This window comes from Mesitornis unicolor, unplaced genomic scaffold (genome assembly GCF_000695765.1).
Source record: "Mesitornis unicolor isolate BGI_N332 unplaced genomic scaffold, ASM69576v1 scaffold11075, whole genome shotgun sequence".
Lineage (NCBI taxonomy): Eukaryota > Metazoa > Chordata > Aves > Mesitornithiformes > Mesitornithidae > Mesitornis > Mesitornis unicolor.
This window is the reverse complement of record NW_010184824.1, coordinates 34,630-56,365: the sequence shown is the minus strand read 5'-3', so window position 1 is coordinate 56,365 and position 21,736 is coordinate 34,630. Positions and strand designations below refer to the sequence as shown.

General features: G+C 38.0%; 1 protein-coding gene across 1 annotated transcript in view; it reads right to left on the bottom strand.

Annotated features, from left to right (window-relative positions):
- Positions 1–1,880: 1,880 nt before the first annotated feature.
- Positions 1,881–21,736, bottom strand: part of LOC104540746 (DNA polymerase alpha catalytic subunit-like) — a gene marked incomplete at both ends in the record, with an annotated part of 54,402 nt that continues 34,546 nt past the window's right edge. Inside the window, 6 exons of the mRNA XM_010184622.1 lie at positions 1,881–2,055; positions 4,094–4,225; positions 5,787–5,919; positions 7,214–7,419; positions 9,402–9,494; positions 11,051–11,083. Of these exons, the coding sequence (XP_010182924.1) occupies positions 1,881–2,055; positions 4,094–4,225; positions 5,787–5,919; positions 7,214–7,419; positions 9,402–9,494; positions 11,051–11,083 (772 nt within the window). The remainder of the gene's footprint in view (positions 2,056–4,093; positions 4,226–5,786; positions 5,920–7,213; positions 7,420–9,401; positions 9,495–11,050; positions 11,084–21,736) is intronic.

The window sequence follows — 21,736 nt, the reverse complement described above, 5'->3', positions numbered from 1 at the left end:
ATGAATAAAGGACAACTTTGAATTAGAGCCTAACTCTGGAAGACTAACAATCTCTGCCAAATAAAATCAATTAGCTTCAGAACGCTTTCCTGTCTTTTATGTACACGAACTACAAGTTTACAACCTATTTTAAACCGCTTCAACCTAATCAAAAGTGCCTCACCTTTCCAGTCAGGCATACCACATAGTACACTCTGACATCAAGGGAAAGTTGTATACCGAGGCCCTGCCACATGAACAGGATGATTTGTATGGTCGGCCTGCATGTGTGAAGCAGGGCTGACACCTCCTCAAAGCACCAGAGCTGTTGAGGACATGCTGCAACAATGAATGCCTCCAAGAAATACCCTTGCAGCCACACAGCTATCTCTGTGCTCATGCTCCCAGGAAGAGCAAAATTCCTGTCCTTATTTTTGTTTTGTTTTTATTATTTGTGTCCAGACAACTTGGAGAAATGGAGATGGAAAAAGCTGCATGTTACACAGACTATCTTAGAAGACAAAGATCTTTCATGGTTATCACCCTTCTTGAGAAGCAACAAGACAGGACCTTACTTGCGCACATTTTAAGTGCAAACTGCAAGTTCACCACACACAGAACGCACTGTCAGCAAGGAAGCTACAGAGCTGCAGTGTCCCAGCCGAACGCTCCTGAAGGCAACACGCCGCTGTTTGGTTTTAAGTGACCAAATCCTGGATCTTGGCCATTACCTACACACAACATGCTGAGGACTAACTGTTCCTCTGAGCGTTCCATAATTCTGAACAAAATCATTTCTGCAGGTCTGAGCTTCCTGTAAACACGGGCACAGCACCAAAGAGATCACTAAACTGACACAGTGCAATTCTCTAAAAGTTTTCTTGTCAAGAGTCTTGTCAAGAACTCCGCAGCCAGCAAGGTTAAGAACTTTTTCCACATCCTTGAGTAACAGTTTTAAAAATAATGAACTAGAGGTGGGATATAAATCACAAAATACCTGTTTATCAAGGAGATCAATCATGTCTGTTGATGAATCACTTTTAGGGAGGAACCAACACTAAGAGAATTACACACACTGTAATTTGTATTTCCATTGTATTTTCATGAGAAGAGATCTGACAGAGCTCTATTTTTTCAATACCTATACTTCTTTCTAGGTAAGAAGCCCACAGAATGGAGAAGAATGAGGCAATCAGAGTTGGTCAGAAAAATCTCTAATTCTAACTCATTTGACATCCTCTTAAGAGGAAGAACAACTATAACAAGAGCAATTCCTTGTTGCTCATTTGAATAAAAACTGGTGATTCTGTGGGTCTCTAGCATTAGTTACATTTTTTACACCATTTGGGGTTTTTTTTGGCCACTTCATTTCTCCATATGGTGCAGGCAAGACTGCTATACTAAGGTTTTACATTTCTATTATCCACTAGGTCAGCTCTAGCAAACAGAAGTCTTCACTTACACCCGACTACAAATTTGTATCCTTTCATGATAACTATCACTGGTTTCTACCTGGGAAGATGCTAGAGATGCTAAGGTTTCTCCCTGGAAAAATGCTAGTTCTGGATGCACCCTCCAGAACTACTTTAGTAACTTAAGAAAATCTGAAAGATGTGCAATAATACTGTCATTTATGAATAGTAAATTTTTGCAACTCTGAACACGGATTATAAGATTAAGTTCATGTTAATAAGCACCTTATTAAAAATGGTATTCTGCAAAAGTCATAGAAATACACTTACAATCCAAGCTGTTTTCTATAGACCGTGTAACACAAGCTGCTGTGCATTGTAAAAAAAACACAACTTATTCTGGGAAACATTTCTGCTAAAAAACAGACATTAAAACCTCTCACTTTGTCTCTTGTAATTCTTTAAAGAAACTGAATTTAGAACACTTACCTAACCACGTTGCAATAAGAACAGAATCAATTCCCTCTATGGGCTCACATATTCTGGCAACTACTGGATGTATTTGCTGTGACAGGTAGTACTGAGTATCAATAGTAAGGTTGTCCTGCTTTTGCAACTGTTCTGGAGCATACGCTCGCTGGCTGGCACTGAGATCTGATCCATCCTAAGACAGAAGACACATAAGAAACAAAGTGTGAAAAAAAGTAAAAGCCACATTTGGTCTATATAAAGGATTAGACTTCAAATATCACACATTATTTTAACGCAAAATTACACAGTTACACTCTGAGTTACACAATCACTCTTTTTTGGTCATTATGCATCCAATACAAATCCAGCAGTAGTAAAAAAAAAATTGCATTGCTGATGCTGGCATCAACTAGCAAGTTCAAGAATGTAAATCCAGCTTGTATTATTGCAGCCTACACGTGCAAAACAGTAAGAGTAGACAGAGTAAACAGTCCCATCTGTCAATTCTGAAATGCACAATGAAAAGACATTGTAACCATCAGCCCAGTTAAAAATATGCGGAGGGCATGGATTTTGGATTCACTTTGTACTAAACTAGCATTATCATTTTGCACAACAAGCAAATTCTAAGTCATGGCTATCAAAACTATATCTGTTTTGCTAGGAAATTTATATTCTTTGATTCTATAAAGAAACAAATAGAATGCATGGTCACAGAATGGACCACTGCTCACTGGCATGCGAATAGATGACAGAGGCAGCAGTACTGATTTCAAAGAGCAAAGTCTAAAATATTCAGAAATACTAAACAAAACACACGGTGACATCTCAAGCCAAGAGAGAAACATGATTCAGAGTTTATAGTACACATTACATTCTTCTCCAACTTGAAAGAGGATGGTACAAAGAAAATAATACAATTTGGGAAGGCAATAATTAAACAGAAAACAGTATTCATGGAGGAATGAAGAATCAACTCTAAGAAGATGGTACTCTTCTGAAAAATGTAACTCAGTCTCTAGAATCGTATTCGCAGTCCACAACCACACTAGGAAATTTTATTTTTTAATGTGTGTCAAAAATCTTAGAGCAGAACTTGAAGTAGTATTTTAGCAAGCATTCAGGAATAGAAATAAACACTAATGGGGATAAGGGGCGGGGGGAAGTATCACAATTTATTTTTTGCTAAGTACAGTCTTTTTTTTGCCTTTTTCATGGCAAAATAAAACTAATGCTTTAACATATGACACCTTCATTTTTCAGTTAAGATGAGTTATTGGCTTCAATAGGGTCAGCAACCACGGACTGAACACCCATCACTAATAAAGACAGACTGCAAGCCATTGGTCCCTCCTACTCCTTTCAGACAACTTAGTATTCAGAACAAAATTAATTTAGGACTATTCAGCTCATCCAGCTGCTTTGCAAAAATAATTACAATGCAATTCCTTCAGCTCCCTTCTTTCAACAAGTACATTCTTCTCTTGTATTGTGCCATTGCTCAGCCGTAACCATGGCCCAGCTCTCATAAGTCTTGGCAGCTTCGTCACACAAGGCTAAGAACTCTCAAATAAAAACCAGAATCTTTCAGGTTTTAATGATGAAGGAGCTGGAACAGTGGTCCACTGTAGAAGTCACATTGCCAAGTCCATCAGTTTGGCATATGAGATCACTCAATCCATCTAATCTGACCTACACTTTTTTTTTTAAATAGCCAATCCAAAGTGGGGTATATATTTGTCAGATGCTGACAAGCACTTACAGGATAAACACCTGAAAACAAAGTTTCTGAAATTCCCCAGTCTGTCCAACTTCCAGATCCACTGACTACGAACTGAAAAGACACAAGTTGAGCCTGGAAATGACACTATTTAATGACCACCAATAATCAGCTTTCCAAGACTGACAGGTCTTCATCACCAGAATTTTCTTCTCCTTAAAATGAAGGCTGGATATTTTCCTTAAAAATAACTTTCAGTTCCAAAGAGAAATTAGTTCAGGAATATTTTATTAGCCACTATATGGAAACAGTCACATGAGCTGAGCTGATCACAATGGTTCTTCCTGGCTCTATAAAACTAAGTTTAGTACAGGAAACTGACTATTTTAAACTATAACATAATCTCAACACAAAGAAATGCCAAAACATTTTTTCCAGGAGTTGAGTTGGTTTTCTTTGCCATCTCTCAAACCAATACCTAGTGTTCAGCTATAAATAAAGAAATTTTTACCTGACAAATGATATATGACACTGTGTCTCCTGCCTTCACCTTTCGGCCTCCTTGAGAGTTTATCCACAAGGCAACATGCACATGTGGCAAGCTTTTTTTGTCAGGATAATCCTGTGGATCTTTTGTCAAAGCCTAACAGATCAAAGGAGAAAACAAAAACATAACTGTGAGAAAAGCATTTTATTTCAGTGATGGACTACTCAGAACTTTAAAGGACAAGATCACATAGTAGCTATCTGCATCCATCTACTATTCATAAGTACATTTGCAACACAAAGAAGTGAGATTAAAAAACTGTAATAAAGGTGTTTTCCAGACATTAAGGTCTAGGTACAAGTCCTTCATACTTGAAAAATGTTGTTATTAATAAAATGAGGGGATGCTTTTACAATTACTGTCTGAAAAATGCATTACATTAAAAGCACAACAGTTCAAAACAGTTACAGATACAGTGCAACTGTTTTAAAATTAAACTAAATTGAAGATGAAAACATTACTTAAAATACAAAAATACAGCCAGAGATTACCCTCTTACCCCTGCACCAGTTCAGGTCATAAAATGAATCTGAATATCAAGTAGATAAGTCTTTAACAAGCTCTGTAGCAAGAAGATATAACTGGCTTTAATTATTTCCAATGTCTCTCATACTACTGAGCTTCCACAGTGAGTTTTTCCTTTACATAAAATAAAATGCTACATTTAAATATTTCGTGTCATCCCAATTCTTAGAACCCACTTACACATTTTAATTCATTTTTTTCCAAAGCAGTAAAACAGAGGAACATTCAGCATTTAAAGTGAAAATTATTCCATATATATAATTTACTGGTATCCTAAATACTCTTAGAATATTTGCATTAGAACAGGTTTTTTTAAGTCAACCATAAAATTCACCGATTCCTGCAACACTCATATAGCAACCCGAACACATTTCTTAACTGACTGGTTAACATAGTCTTACAGAGCAGAGACACATCCAGCTGGCAAATGAAAGACTTTGGATGGTGCAAATTCAGGAAATCTCTTCGATTAGAAGCATGAGAGGGGCATGCAATACCCAATTAATGAGTGAAATACCCCCCCTAGCAGTGGGAGTGGGCCACTTTTGAAGTTAAAAATACAGTTTTCATTGTGGATTCATAAAAATAAACCAAAACTGCGAGGCTGTTTCTAAACCTCCTGTAGAACATGTAGATAAAGCAGAGCATTTTACTTCTTGCTGCAGGAAAGCCTTGAATGTGATCTCAAAATTACTATTAGCTTTCTTCTATGGAGCTTTGAAGGGAAAGAAACTAACAACAGTATGCTTTTACATAGGTTTTCTAGAAAACAGAACATTTTATTCTTTGCCAGTGTATTCTTCAGTTTATGTATATTAAACCTGAAATACAACAATTCAGGAGAAAACTTCTCCTGACAGCATGAGCTATCATGTCATTCTCACAGTGCAGAGCCAGTGGGGAAGACAGCAGGATGGGACAAGACACACAGCTGTTATTCTGAGGAAGCAAGCCTGGCCTCCAGCCCCACAAGGGTTTTTTTTTCCCTCATACTGTAGGATCTTTGCCGTATCTTCCAGGCTATTCAGTATCCAACGAAATTCCTGTTACTTCAAAGCATCATAAGGATTCAAAATATTTTTATCAGCAGTCAATATGTTCAGCAACAGTGAAGATTTTCTGTGACATTTACCTTGTTTATTTCAAACTGATTTACTGGGATCTGGCCATTGATCACATTTTCTCCAATTTCTATAAGCCGCCTTTGAATATTTTCCACAATTATGTCTCGGGGCTGATCAGAAAGAATCTGACCAATTATATAGCTGCAAAAACAGTCCAGAAATGAAGAACAACTTAAGACACACCAAGCAAAACCATTACAATAAACGCAACCCTCTCTTCTCCTGGGTTACCTCTAGAGATGAAAGAGCCTGAGGATAAAGTTTGATGCAAAAATTTACAGAAATTTGCCAGGATATTTCATATTATGTTATATTTATTTATTTATTTTACTAAAAGCAAATTATTGTAAATAGTTCTAATGTTAAACAGTGATTTGTAATTGCTGAGTACAACTGGTTTCTATTTTCTGCTCCCATTTCATCTTGCCATTTATTACTCCATAGCAGGTAGCTCAAGATGGGGGAGAAGAGAACATAACAAGTAAGCAAAGTCTCGCCTATTTCTGTAAAATGTGGTTGGAAGATCTGCCAGCTGCAGAAGAGTTAGTCACTAAAGAACACTCTCAAACATTTGTATAGCTTTAATTACTAATACATTCCTAACTTGGAAAAATTTGCTTCTATTATGATGCATCTTTTCTTAGAAAATGCAAGTCTTAAGAACAGTAAGCAAGTGTGTGGTGTATTTTTACAGATGTAAAAAAGTATTCATTTTTGGATGCATTTGGACCACAATTTATTTAAGTTAAGTTTTCAAAAGGCAGTACGCAATATAAGTTGAGTCAGCCCCTAGATGACCACCTCTCCGCCCACTCCAGTTTTCTTCCTACAATGCTAAATGTATTATTTCTATTGAATTTAAGTATGAAAATGCCCTGTGCAATGACGGTTAATAAAACAGCAATCCAATATCCATCATAATGAAGTGTCAGAAGAGTCTCATTTGAAAAAATGGAAGAGAAACAGTCTTTGGGGAAGGGATCATCTCCTCCGGCTGCACTCAGCGCACTTCCAGCTTTATTAGAGGACGCTGAAAGAGCTGACCACCAGCTTCTTTAACCATCTTTGAAAAAAAATCATCTGACCTCAAACCCATGACCAAACGCTGGTAGCATCTACCACTTTAACAAGATTTCAGCTGTGGTTTACTAAACTGCACATACAAAATTGCGACAACTCAAACGCACAGCTTCCACAGGAGATGCGAAACCAGACAGTGAAATCAGAGACGTTTAGACTTGCACAAGTATGATCTGTTACCCATGCCAAAATGTAATGTTGTCACCACCTCCCACAAAAATCAGTTAAGATGCCCTAACACTGGTGTTAGTCTCCAATCTGCACTGCTCAGGAAACAGCCATGTGGTATCAAACATTTATGAAGTGCGCACTGCTTAAAACAGAGCAAAGAGGAGAACGCCACAAAGAAACTCACTTTCCAGTCTCTTTCGCAAGATCACACCAATCTCTTCGGACTATATCCAATCCTTTCAGTTCTTGTTTGGTTACATACTTCCCGTCTCCTGTTGGCTCCACAGTCAGAGCAGCATATTTCTTCTTCTTTAGCAGTAGCAAGGACTTAAAGACTCCATCAATATCAATTTCCAACAATTTATAGAGCTTGTTCACTTCACTTTTGATCTGTGAATGCACCAAAATTAAAACCAAATGCAGCATCTTAATAACTATGGACAAATTTAACATCCATCTAGAAATGTATCATTCTTAAGTTTTAAAATAAGTAAATTACACACTGTGTGTTTGCGTACACATTTTAAAGACTTGTCAGATACCAGTAATCACAAAATTAAGTACACAGTAGTAACTATGAGCTACTATTAAAATTAAGGTTCATCCATTGACTTGGTCAGGATTTACAGCTTGGCAGATCAAACTCCCTAACAAAATTACGTTATCAAATAAAACAATAATTGTTACAGCAATAGTATCATGAATGTAATGTAGACATCCCTCATCTCTGAGCATGAAATTCTGAGGAAGAAATTGTTATGCAGTAGAACAGTGACACTTCTCAGAGCATTCCCCTCAACAGATACAATTCTTTATCCTGAAAATTGTTCATAGGAGTTGTGCAAAATAAGGAAAACCTAAATTATAGAAATTATGCAAAAAAGTCATTATTGCTTTCTTGAGGAACAAACAAACAAGAAACACATGAAGGAAGAAACACAAGAACCATTTTTTTATGTCACAGAAAGAATACTGAGAGTCACAACTTTCACAATTGTGATGCTAGGTTTGAGTGTGTGCTATTTACAGACATAAGTCTATTCACTTTTAAACAAGTGCACAAAATGAAAGCATTTATCAAAACATGTTTGGTTTTGTCATTTTTGTGGGGGTTTGGTTGGTTTGTTGTTTGTTTGTTTGTTTTTAAAACAACTCATATAGGACACAGAAGTACATGTGATAAAAAAGCCTAAGATTTGACTCTTAACAAGAACCATTAAGCAGGTGACAAGTTCAAAACCCCAACTACTCTCTCAGTAAACCTGAGTCAAAGTCAGAAGCATTTAATCTATGATGAGAATCCTGTCAGATTTTATAAAAATTATTATTTAACTGTTCTTCTATAATGTTAGCTAGCAAATGGGAGTACAAGGACAAAAATGAAACAAGAATGAAACCACACACGTGGCTAGAGGAAGATTAAACTTCCTTACACACTAGTGTGTATACACTTGGAAATTACATACAGTCTTGTATGTGGCAAACAAAAAAGAGATTTCTTTCTTCCATGCCATCAGCACTCCTGCTACTCAGTTACGACATTGAGATATTCTTTTTTCCATGCTTGTGAGATGCATCTACTTCTCAAAGTACCAACTAAGCGTGAAGGCAGAAGTATTGTGAAAAAAACCCAGAATCACTCTTGCCTTAAAATTACATGACTTTTGTTTAATACTATACTGAAAAAACCCTCTGTTTTCTTTGATTTTCAGAGCTTCCATAGCTCTCATTTTCATCACAATTTCTTCCATCTTTCAAAAGCTTCTCTCATCTTTCCTTTAAAATATTCTGAAACATTTCTCACTTTTCTTCCACAATTTCACAGAGCACCACAAAACCTCCACACTGTCAACTGCCAACTGCTAATCAAACAGATTTCTCCTGTAACTACTATACCTTGGAAATTAGTATTTTATTTTACCACTGGAAATCTGATGGCACATAGAGTGTAATACATACTACATAACTAAACAAAAGTAAACTGACAGACATCTCTCATGTCAAAACAAAAATCTTTAAAATCAAAATTGTGTTCACATTGTAACTGGAACTAATACCGAGGAATTGTACCTTACATTTTGGCTTACCACATGTTCAGACAGTTTCCTGGTCACTTACGACTGGTAAAAAAGCTCATTATACAATGAAATGTTTCATTTTAATTTAAACACTTTTAAAAATGCAGAGAGTAGTCACATCTGAAGATAGGGCACTTTGAGCTTTTACTACTCCATAGCTTCCAGACATGGCCAGGTTCTTCCTCATGGCTCATTCTCTGCTTAAGCCATGGAGTCCTCTCTTAATGCTGTCTGCTCCACTCAGCGTTACAATACAGACATGTAGGAAAGCTGTAAAATGAAAAAATCCCTTACCTTGTTGCCCAGTTTGAAGACCTCATCCAAATTGGTGCTATTGGTGTTTATCATAATGGAATCTGTGTCTCCATAAATCACTTCAAGGTTCATCTAAATGAAACAAATTGCTTTGAAAAACAAAACAGAAGCACTCTGATCTTTTTAAAGTCTCACCTCATTTTCAAGATTCAAAAAGATCACTGTCCATATATTATATCATCTCTTAAATACCAAAAGCAGAAAAATGTAAAGAAATTTTTTACTCAGAGGTCTGTACATTTCATTAAGACATATTTGAATTAAAAAATAATAATGAAACTTAAATCACCGATATGTTTAAAAACAAAAATCACTGTTCAGTTGTCTACATAATAAGTAGTTAAAATTTTACTAAATGAATGCTAGAAAAATAAGTATAATGTTGAGAAACAGCAAGAACTCTAGTCAGGAATAACTTTGGATTGCTAGGATACAAGAAGATCACTTAGACTCTAAGACTGCTGGACAAATTCAGGCTATTCAGATAAGACATTTAGCCAACATGCTTGAAAGATAACACTGCAGTCAGGTATCCTATCCCATTTGTAGCCATCACAATACTATTGCAAAAAAGCCATTCTGGATTTTTAAAAAAAATTAAAATACAGCAAACTTAGATATTCTATTTCAAGCAAATCTGGTGAAAGTATTGGGTAGTGGATACAGTAACTGAGAATACCACAGCACTGTCCAGATTAGGCTGCTCTTCTTACACTTCTTTGGATTATGCTTTGTATTTCCATCTTTTTTCTTTTGCTGTAATCTAATTACCTGTGCTAGTCCTCCCCTGGCCAGCAGGTCTTTCAAGGAACAAGACGCTCCTTCTGGATAAGGATCTGGTTACTACTACAAGTTCTGTATCGCCAGGTTGAACTACTGAACAATTACACCCGGAGATGAACACAAATACCTACTTAAGTCTTTCCCTCTGACTGACACTCTGCCCTTTGCATCATCTGTCACTCTGATCCTTATGACAATTCAAATGCTCTACTTGGAAAAGACTGTGTTCAAACACCAGCCAGATTGCCATAATACTCTGGAATAATGGAGCAAACTCTAGACCAACTGGAGGACTTAAAAAGGCCTGAGGTGCATAATGGATAGCATAGCATAGCAAGGAAAAGGTGAAAAGAAAAAAACTGTCCACATCAGTGAACGTCACCAAAAAAATGGGCAGATGCATCCAGTTACATAATATTAACTAGAAAAAATGATGTCTTCAGTGGCCAAAAACCAGAATAACAGTAAATAATGCAACATGGCTGTGTCCGTGCTAAACTCCATATTGTCAGAAAACCACCGTGTGGCAGAGTTTAAAGGATGCCAAAAAAGAAACAGTAATAAAACACTAGAACACATGGTGTAACTGGTCTATGAGTAAACTCTAATTAGCACTGTTGCTAATTTGCTTGAAACAGTTGCACATAGGCTTCAAGCAGGGGCCAGATCATATCTGTGGTAGGAAAAGAAAAAAGCTATAATCCATTAGGAAGGATTACATTTGTAAACCAGGCATCCTAAGAAGTGATTTCAGGTCTGTTTGGGTTACAGTTCTCCTAGAATAAAAAAATTTCACCAGGTGTGCTCTTTAAGGGTTGTTGTTTAATGAAAATGCTCAGCATTACCTTTTGCACCATCTCCTTGGTATGCATCAAAATCTGAAATAAAAAAAATAATCAAAGATTAGCGTATGATATAATTACAAGCTAACACATGCAAACATATCCATTAGGTTGCTAACTCCAAATGCTCTCACCTTTCAAAACAAAGCAAACCACCTCTCTCCTGGCAACACACAGTCACCTCAATACTCCTATTACATGAGCAAATTCTCATCTGACCTTGTATTAATGCTATTATTAACTCCCCTAAAACAAGATTAAAACAAATCTCAAAATTGCATGTGCACACACACATTCTACCTTAGGAAAAAAAGAACACTGAATCAAATGCTCAAATAAAACCTAATCAGGAAGTGCCAGAATTAAGCCTCTTTCAGTAATTTAGATCAGTTGTCCCCTTCATATCATTCATCTTATTTCTTGCTGTCATTGAGATTTTTCCCAAAAGCATCCTGTCTTATTCAGTACAGCCTGGATGGTGCTCACTTAACAAGAACCTAGTCAAAAGGCTGATTACCGTTGTAATGATCTCAAAATGGGTCATCAAAAAGCAAAGTCCTTAGGGAAACCAAAACTGGGACAAGGAGCTGAGAGAGACAGGACACAGATCTTGAATCAATGGGCAATAGCACCATGTGTGACCAGGTCTGTTCCTCAGCCAAGAGTGCATCCCAAGTTCCCTGACTCCTCTGAATAGCGATTCTCTGAACCTTACAGATAGCTACAGAGACCTCACATGAGGAGGCTACTGCTTCCATCTCTAGTACTGGTCAGCACGGTGGAGAGGGGTGGAAGAACTCCTCATCTGAAGCCACAGACGCAGCTATAGAAAACAGAGTAAACCCGGCTTGACGAACAGAATGTGTAGCTGCTGCAGCAGCAAGGGCTTGGGAAGGTTTGCATAGCTGCATGAAAACCAACATCTGGCCCATTCCTTCAGTCACCTGGCCATGTTTCCACTGTATTCCCCATTTCCTCCCTTGTCGGCATCCTGGTGCTCTTGCACACAGCCCCAGACTCCACCTGCTTGTTCCCAGTTCCTTGGTTTCAGTCCTTTCCATCCCCACTCAGCATAAACATCAGCTCTTTTTCAGCCAGTCCTGATACTCGTATACATTTATACTTTCATTTTTCTTACAGAGGATTACTTTAAACCGCTTGTTACAGGAACAACAGGTCAGAGTCTATTAGATGACTGTGAACAATTTGATACTCTAGCCTTAAAGATAGGCAGGCAACACACTATTTTAACAGATTATATTAAATTTAGTAACTTAGTCTAAATTTTATTATTTTTCATACATTAATTGCAATACTCCTTGGACATATTTGCCAAAAAAGGCAGAACTGTGATTTGTAATCAAGTAGTCTGTAACAGGGAGCTAAGCAGTAGAAGTTCGCAGGGGTGAAAGGATGAACAGGGAAGAGCTGGCCATGCTCAGTGGGAACAGGACCATCTTCAGGGAAATCTCATGACTTTCATAAGGCCAAGGAGCCTAAAATGAATCCAAGAGTCTTGACTATCGTGACATTGACTATTCCTATGGGAGCAAGCCATTCTGAAACAATGGTGAAATGTCCACCTCTGCACAGCAGTACACAAACAGGGTGACCACACTGTCATTCCTTCAACATTAAGGGCAAGTTTCTTTAACATTTCAGAACCTTTGGACAATCACCATGATGAATACTAAAGTATGATGCTGCACTATGCTTTTCCAGTTTGTTTTGAATCATGCACTGCAGAATTATGCACTGAAAGCTATATTCCCCTCACATTCCTGGTTTTCTGATGGTTGACTTTGCAAACTTAATATTCTCCTTCAATATAGTTTCTGTTCAGACACATTTTCAAGTCACTTTCACCTTCAAAGAGAAACCGCTGCACCTAGGGATGGACTCACTCCCCCAGAGTACAAAAACATGAACGACGTAAACATAATATACCATCATAATATACCGCTCCCTTTAAGGCACTTAAGGAAAGGTTAGGTTCCAAACCATGATGTAGCTTTGACACAGCTGACTCACAATGAATGCCCTTACCAGGGTTATTCCCCAAGCACACGTGGATACCTATGGATTTACACTCTCTGGGCCAAGTTCAAAGCATGCAGTTGTTTAGAGACCATTCACTGATGCTGCAAACTACGTACTCGGACAGCGTGATGCCTCAACTCTGTGGATGTCCCAGACTGCAAAAAGCTCAGCTGGCCTCAGTCTTCTACATAGACAAAGAGCAGGAAAATGGTGAGCCTTACTGCAGATTCGCTCTACGCTGTATGTGCTCAGACACACCCAATTCCATTTTAATCAGAAGCTCAAAAAAAGATATTCCAGTCCTATTCATCTCCTAGTGAGTGATTCAGATGGTACCGCCCCACCACCTTTCCATGCAGTTTTGAAATTATTCTACAGCCATCCATCACTGGTACATGACATCAAATTTCATATACAGTAATCAGATTTCCAGCTTATTCACACCCCCCTGCCTTTCTCTCACTTACTAGCCAACTCCTACAGGGAAAGGGCATACCTTTCCCTCAGTACTCCAAAAACAAACAGGAGGCCCTGAAACAAAATTTTAAAATTGGACAGAGGAATGATGAACTTCCATGTAAAAGAAAAGAAGGCCTACCATTTTCTTCGCCTTTATAATCTCAGGCATGTTCTACTTCATAGAAATAATGCTATCTATTAATAGCTATAAAGAGAACATTTTTTTTTTTAAATAGGACTACCCCCTGCTAAAAAAATTGTTTGGCTGTGCAGAGACCGTGTCTCAATTGTCTCCGAGGACAGCAGTGGATGTGGGTAATTACAAGAGGGTCACAGACAAGTTAGCTTCATCAAGTGACTGGCATATGCTAGCGCTACCCGTTCTGACAGGAGATCACTTGTAAGTGCCAACAGCTACAAAACAGAAGGTTATAAAGCCTTGCTAAATTCATTAATAAGGCAGTCGGTAGTTATCTGATTTCACAGCAACACCTGCATATTTATCTTCTCATTACCAATTGGATGATGGAATTTTTTTCAAGCACATTTCAAAAATCTGCCAACTTCAAGTGTAGAAAAAAAATAAACTTTGTAGTTAATTTTTCCCTTAACAAAGTACAGCTGTTGAGAATAATTGTTCAAGATCTTACCCTGTAATGTCAACTGCAGCAGAACAAAGAGTATTTAATTAGCAAATCTATCCAGTAATTCAACACCTATTATATAAAATGCCTTCGTGATTTTATTCAGGATAATTTGCTAAGAGGGTTATTACTGACATTCAGATGAAATTTAAAATTCCTACGCAAGTCGAGTCATAATAGCAGTAATGATCCCCCCAATCAGGAGATACTGTGTCACATAAGGTTCTTTTGCAATGCAGCAGCCGATTTCCTGACTTCTTAATTCCTGGGCTCAGCTCAGTGAGAGCCCTTCATGCCAATATTTCAGTCAGCAATACATCCTTAATGGGACTCTATTAAAATACCTAGAATAAAAATGACTTTTTTTTTTGGCTAGAAAGAATGACAGCACTGCTATCATATCAATCATTAGCCGTTTCTCAGAAACGCACAGCAAAGGAAGGGAGGTTTATAGTGAGGCTCGGAAGACAGAAAAAAGAAGGAAGAGAATAGGAAAATTGTTACTCGGTAGTTTCCTTTTGCAAATAATACCTCACTGCTCATGAGAGCTGGATTGTCTCCTACTGCAGGCAACCCAAGTAGGAAGAATTAATTGCCTGGCAACCCATCTGTACAGCCATGCCCCCTCCCTCCCAGCAAACATATACTTCTAAAAACCTATGAACTTCTCAGCACACTGAACATCTGTGAAATTCTATTTTAACTTTTTTCTTGTAAAAGCAAGACCAGCAATGCACATTCTGTAGCTCATAAACTGTGAGTCAATACAAACTGGAATTGCAGACAAACCATCATCAAACTTGCAAAATTCTGTGCCCTAATTCTGCTCCAACTCATTACTTAATTAAATGAGGACGTGATTTAAGAAAGGGAATGATTAAAAATAAATAAATATACAAATAACAGCTTTAAGATTATCCATTACCTCAAGTATTTTTAAATATATCTTATTTAAAAACCACTAAAAAAAAAAAATCACCTTCTGATGAGAGGATGCTTATGTGAAAACAAGCTAAGACACCCGAGTTAAAAGACAATGGGATAGCGTACAAAACTAACATGCTGATGCAAAGATATCTCCTGATGACACAGAAAACTTCTGTAGATTCCTGGGGCCACAGCCATGAAGGAACAGAAAGGAAAAAATAAGACCAGACTGAAAAGACTAACCAGAATGATTACAAAAATAGTACACCAAAGATGCTTACAAAAAAACCAACCAAATCACTTATGCGTTCACTTTGCACAAGGAGAAAACCTTAGGGCCTTGGCAATACCTGTATTTTTGAAGACTACCTGTAGTTACAGTGTAGATGTGATATTTGTTTCTACCTCAGCTGTCTACTTGTGCAATTACATAGTAGGAAAATAATTCTGTCATCAGCTTTACTAACACATATAGGCTACTCCTTCCCATGGCACAGAGGAGCAAATGGGCAGGAAGAACTCTGATCCAGTAGGGAACACCACTCCCTAACTCATACAAGAAGTATTTCTGAATCTCTGTATTTCTGCAACCTATTCATGAGCTTTGCAAGTATTTTGTGATAAGTAGTCTCCAGCAATGATAAACCACAGCCACAGGATGCTGCAAAAGGATTTTATTAAGGAGGATTTTCAAAAGAGGTTTCTATCACTGGACAAAAAGGCACATACGCCATAAGCAAAAGTGAAAGAAAGATGGAAGCCTTGTTTGCCAAAAGGAATTAAGCATCGCGATGTTGCCTTTCCATTAGACAATAGACTTGATTTGAGAGGTTTGAGTGACCAGATTCAAGTAGTTATTAAATACGTTTGTTTAAAAGAGCTTTTACAGAATCACTGGATATTAGGAGTTGGAAGGGACCTCGAAAGATCATCCAGTCCAACCCCCCTGCCAAAGCAGGATCACCTAGACCAGGAGTGTGCTTTTACCAAGCATTTGCTTTACGTAGACAATGCATTCAAAGTCACACTTCCCAAAAATTTCTTAGGAAACATTAACAGCATCAGAAATACACCCACACTGCCAAAATTTTCCCTTCTATTCTTTTTTTTCAGAAACACTGAAATTAAGTGTCCATACTCCAACCAACAAAGTCAACAAACATTAATACAACCTTAATAGATGCTCTGTAATAAACCAGCATTGAATGGTGCACCAAAACCAAACGGAGAATGGTTCCAAGGCAGAAACAGTGTACACAAAGATCCAGTAATGTATGTTTACATGCCAACAAAAAGGTAGAATCTTCTGCATCACAAACAGAAAACATACCAAAAAAAGCAGCAATAAAAACATCCTGAACACAACAAATACCATGTGTTCCTTTGTCACATTTTGACAAGGAATGCAAAGATGACAGTAAAACATTGAAGATGATGCAGTGAATCACATTACAACTTGAAGACAATGTTCCCTTGGTGCCTGAAACAATTACATCTTTAAAATTTTACAATATTTCAAGTATTTGTGGTGAGTTTCACTGCAGAGAACAGGAAAACCAGAATTCACTCCTTACTAAACTGCCAACTGTTGGTTATTCTGCACAATGTATTACAAACCATGCTATACTAAAGCAAATTTTGCCCATTTTGGAAAAGATTCTTTTGGTATTAGGATGAAAGAAAAAACAATGAAACACACTCCAACAGCTTTGGACAAAAGTTAAAAAACCCCACAAAACAAAACAAAGGAACTATTTGCCCAAAAGCTTCTGTGTTGGAAATTCATTTAAAATCTTGGAAACAGAGAAAATGAGTGCTCAACAATGAAGCTGAACACTTGAGTGCACAGAAGGCAACTGACCCAGTTGTGCCCCCGCTTTGGGTTTGCAGAAGCAGTAAGAAGACGATATCCAGATGGATATCCAGGCTCTTCTCAGTGACAGCCAATGACAGGACAAGGGGCAATGGGTGCAAGCTGGAGCATAGGAGGGTCAACCTGAACATGAGGAAAAACTTCTTTACTGTGAGGGTGACAGAGCACTGGACCAGGCTGCCCAGAGAGGTTGTGGAGTCTCCTTCTCTGGAGACATTCAAAACCCGCCTGGACGCCTTCCTGTGTGACCTGGTCTAGGTCTGGCAGGGGGGGTTGGACTGGATGATCTTTAGAGGTGCCTTCCAACTCCTGAGATTCTGTGATTCTGTGATAACTAGCTGCACAGACGGTTGTACAGCATGGGCATCTCCTAACCCCGCAGTCAGTAAAGCTCCTTCTACAGAAACCAAACACCAGAACCAGTGGCAGTTCCTAGAAAAGCACCAGGGCTCACAGCCCACCCATGGAATTGTTTTCTTTCTGACCATTCCAAAAAATTCAAAACTGAAAACCTACAACAAATGAAAAAGCAGGGAAATATTTTCCCTATTTCAGTCAGTGAAAAGAAAAAAACATCCACAACACCTAAAACCACTTGAAGAACATGGTACTCCAACCAATTTCAGCTCATTAACTCTTATGAATATTTTTTTATTTAAATCCATTAAATAAATCTACGCTTGATGAACATTTTGCACTTAACTATAAGATGCAACGGCAGCTTTGCTTAACATGAAAACCTTTTGTGCATTTCAAGTACACTGCAACTATACCAAAAGCTAACTGCATCACGAACCACAAGTAAAAACACTTCTAATAAGCAAGAATATGACAAGCTACATTGACTATTTCCTAATAAAACCAAAACATGTGCTAAGTTATTCAATATTTAAATACATACAGACAAGTATATCCTCCTTACAGAAAACAGCAGCATTTGTTTCAGTTAAATGAACAAATATTTAGACAGTAAATGCTTTATTTTTGCTTTGTTTCCCAAATTGAACTGGTTGAACACATTCAGCAATACAGAATCAGTCTTCCACTAGAAAAAATAAAATTACAAGACCAGTAAATAATTAATTATTACTAAACCAAGGTTTCCTGTTCAGTGAGACAAGCTAGAATCCAGTCACAGTTTAAGCCAGAGTAGAGAGATTTTTCTCTGAATAACAGCAAAATTCCCGAGTAGGGAAGAATAACCATACCATTCTCCACATCAAGGTTAAGGTGAACTACAGTTTTAGAAATTATCCTTCAAATATATAAGCGTGTCTGTCAGTCTTGAGGTGACAGGAATGCAAGTACCGTCTCATCTCCCAGATAAGTTACTCTCATAGCCATACAACTAGAAGTCCCAGAGAAATCAGAGAGCAGGACTCAATCAACAATGAGGATACCTTTTCAAAAAGATCAAGTATTTCTGTAAACCAGAAAAAGAAATAAAGCTAATACTTTATTTCAAAGCACTGGATAAACTCAGTGCAATATTCAAGATGATGACAAATTCTTAGAGAATCAAATCTTCCCCTCCTGTTTTTTTGGGGATTTTTTTTTCCCTTTTTTTTTGTTTTTACTAAAAAGCAGGAAACAGGACTTACAACTCCATAAGGCCCTCCTCCCTCATCTTCCAACTGTTAAAGAAAATTTCATTACAAAAAGAAAGGTGTGTCGTAAGAAAGGCTCTTACAGTAACAAGAGAGCATGGAGCTGGCAGGAAGCAAACCTGGATTACTTTTCTCAGGTTCTCCTGGTCAGCACCTTTCAAGTAACAACCTCAACTTGTGTGCTTGGAGAAAAAGGAGATTCTGGGGGAAGATAAGAAAGTGCTGCAGAGAAAAACAGACGCAGAAAACACTTGTTACCTGATGAGTATTCTTAAAAGAAAAAGGACTTCTACTGAAAAAGACAGCCTTTAACTTGAAGGACCATAGGCATTTTGCAGTAGGTATACTGAACAGAGCAAGATCACCTGTCTAGGTACAGCTACATTCAGGGAAAATGATCCTGAAATTTTATAGAAGATGAGAGGACACGCTAGTCTTGGTAATGAATAGATTGTGTGTGAACGTTGTGTCCATCAAAAAAAATCTCTGTAAGTGGCTTGAACTGCTTTAAAACTAAACTGTTCCTTCATCACGACTAAGTGGTTGTCTATCAAAGAACATCTATTCAAATTCAGAAAAGTATTTTAGCCTGCAATTACCCCCCAAAGAAAGTTCTCTTACCTAATTTCTTAAATGCGATGTGAGATTTTCACACAGCTTATAATTTTGTTTCATTAAATTAGATATATTTAGACAACATGACAGTTGTTTTTATAAAGTTAAGCAATACTCATTCATCCTCCATGCTTGCACAGCTGGTGTCAGCAGCAGGGTTTTGGTTTTTATGTTTTGGGACCTCCCTTTGAGGACCAAGAATTGCTTGGACAAGGCAGGATCCATCTGACTACGTGGAGAAAAATGATCTGTGCCAAAAGGCTGCCCAATCTGGTAAGGAAAGCTTTAAACCATGACTGACGGGGGCAGGAGTGCATATCCATGAGGAAGATGCAAACCACGATGGGAAGCAAAGGGTGAGCATGATGTGAAGAGGAAGGACCTGGTAACCAACACCACAAGGCCAAAAGGAGCCCTCCTCAAGCACATCCATGCAAACAAGGGAGTGCCTACAGGACAGCGTTATGGAGAAAGCTCTCTCTCTTTTTCAGGGCATCAGCAGGGCTGGGTGACTCTCTGAAGAACCTGTACACTAATGCACATGGCATGGGGGATGAAGAGGAGGAATTAGAAGTCTGCATGCAGTTATGGGGCTATGACTTCACCAGGATCACGAAAACATGGTGGAAAACACTATGATCATGGGAGGTTCCTGAAAACTGGAAGAAAGCAGGTGTCAAAGCTGTCCTCAAGGTGGGCAAGGAGGAGGAGGCTCCAGAGAACTAGAGGCTGGCCAGCCTCACCTCAGGCCCTGGGAAAAGGTGATGGAGCAACCAGTTGTGAAAACAACTGTTTTCCAGACACACAAAGCACAAGAAGGTGCTTGGGAGCATTTGGTGTGGATTTACAAAGGGGAAATTGTGCTTCACCAAGCTGGTAGCCTTCTGTGAAGAGAGGACTGGCTTGGTGGATGAGGGGAGAGCAGTGGCTGTTGTTTACCTTGACTTTAGCAAGGCTTTCAACTTTGTCTCCCATAGCGTCCTCAAAGACAAACTGATAAAGTATGGGCTAGGGAAGTGGACAGCGAGATGAGCTGAAAACCACCTGCACTGAAAACCAGCTGCACTGCTGGGCTCCAAGTGTTGTGATCAGTGGCACAAAGTCCAAGTGGAGGCCGGTCCCTAGTTGTGTACCCCAGGGGTCGATACTGGGACCAGTCCTGCTTAGTGTCCATGTTAATGACTTGAATGATGGCACAGAGCGCTCCCTCAGCAAGTCTGCAGGCAGTACAGTATGAAGATGGAGCTCTTTGGGACATAAAACACCCCCGAAATACAAAGTATTTCAAATCATGTCAGAAATAAAATCTACTGTTCTCCCAAATGATTATAAGATGTATGGCTAAATTCTGCCACACACTTAGATCTCAATGTAAAAATAAAAATATATTAAAAAAAACCCACCTCATTTAAGGTTTTTAGCTATTTTTAAACTAACTACAAAAGAAAATTACTATTTAACAATCCTAAATTGCTTCTTAAATATGGCTTGCAACTATAAGTCAGGAATAGGAACCGTAGGGTGGGTTGGGGCAACTTCACCTTCCAGACTTTTCCTATAAGGAAATGTAGGGAAGAGGAGCCCATGTCAATGGAAACTATTGCCTATCCACAGGCATCCACAATAACTTACATATTACAGACACTTAAAGGAGCTAAGGATGAAACGATAATTGATGTCATGGAGCTCTCCTAGAAACAGAAACACACTCCATGACACAATTCTGTGAGGACTCCAATTGAGAAGAGCTGAGCTTCACGCAAAAGCAAATTTCTGAAAAGGACTACTTTATTATCAACCTTTAAGATTTCAGCAGTTAATGGTCAATCGGTCAATTACCTGAAATTGCAGTCTACGGCATTTTTAATACTATCTGTAGCCTGTCTCGTAATGGAGGACACTTGCACTGTTTTTAAAAACAGAACAAAGTTAGAAGATTATCAAAGCATTCAATTTAATTTCTCAGGACTATGAACCCATGCAAAAAAATTGCTGTTTCAGAAGTTACTTTTATGCATTAGTCTGTCGTTAAGCACTCCACGTACAGCCCATCCCTTTCAGTATTTAGAGTTTCAAATTAATAGCAAGTTGTTAAATTGTCATTGTGTAATACCACAGGATATGTTAATTGTAAAGAACATGGAAATACAGACTAGGAAAACAAAAAGTGTATTTAACCTTTCAACATGACCCTCTAAGAATCCAATCCAAATACCGACTTTTAGCCACATATCAGATTAAAGTAGTTAAGTTTTGCCACTCATTCAATCCACATAATTCACCTAAAATGATATTGCTCAACAGGAATACATTTCTATTCTAATGATGGGAAAACCTTAATTACAAATGCAACTGAAGCATGTTACCTCCATAAATCCATTACTGCAAAAGAGGCATGCTGATTATTTTTTAAATCCTTAATTTGTCATTTAGACCTACTGTTATCTCATTTGTAAAGAATTCAAAACGCATTTGCACAAAACTAGCTTTCTAAAACATTAACAGTGTTTATAAATCTCTCACT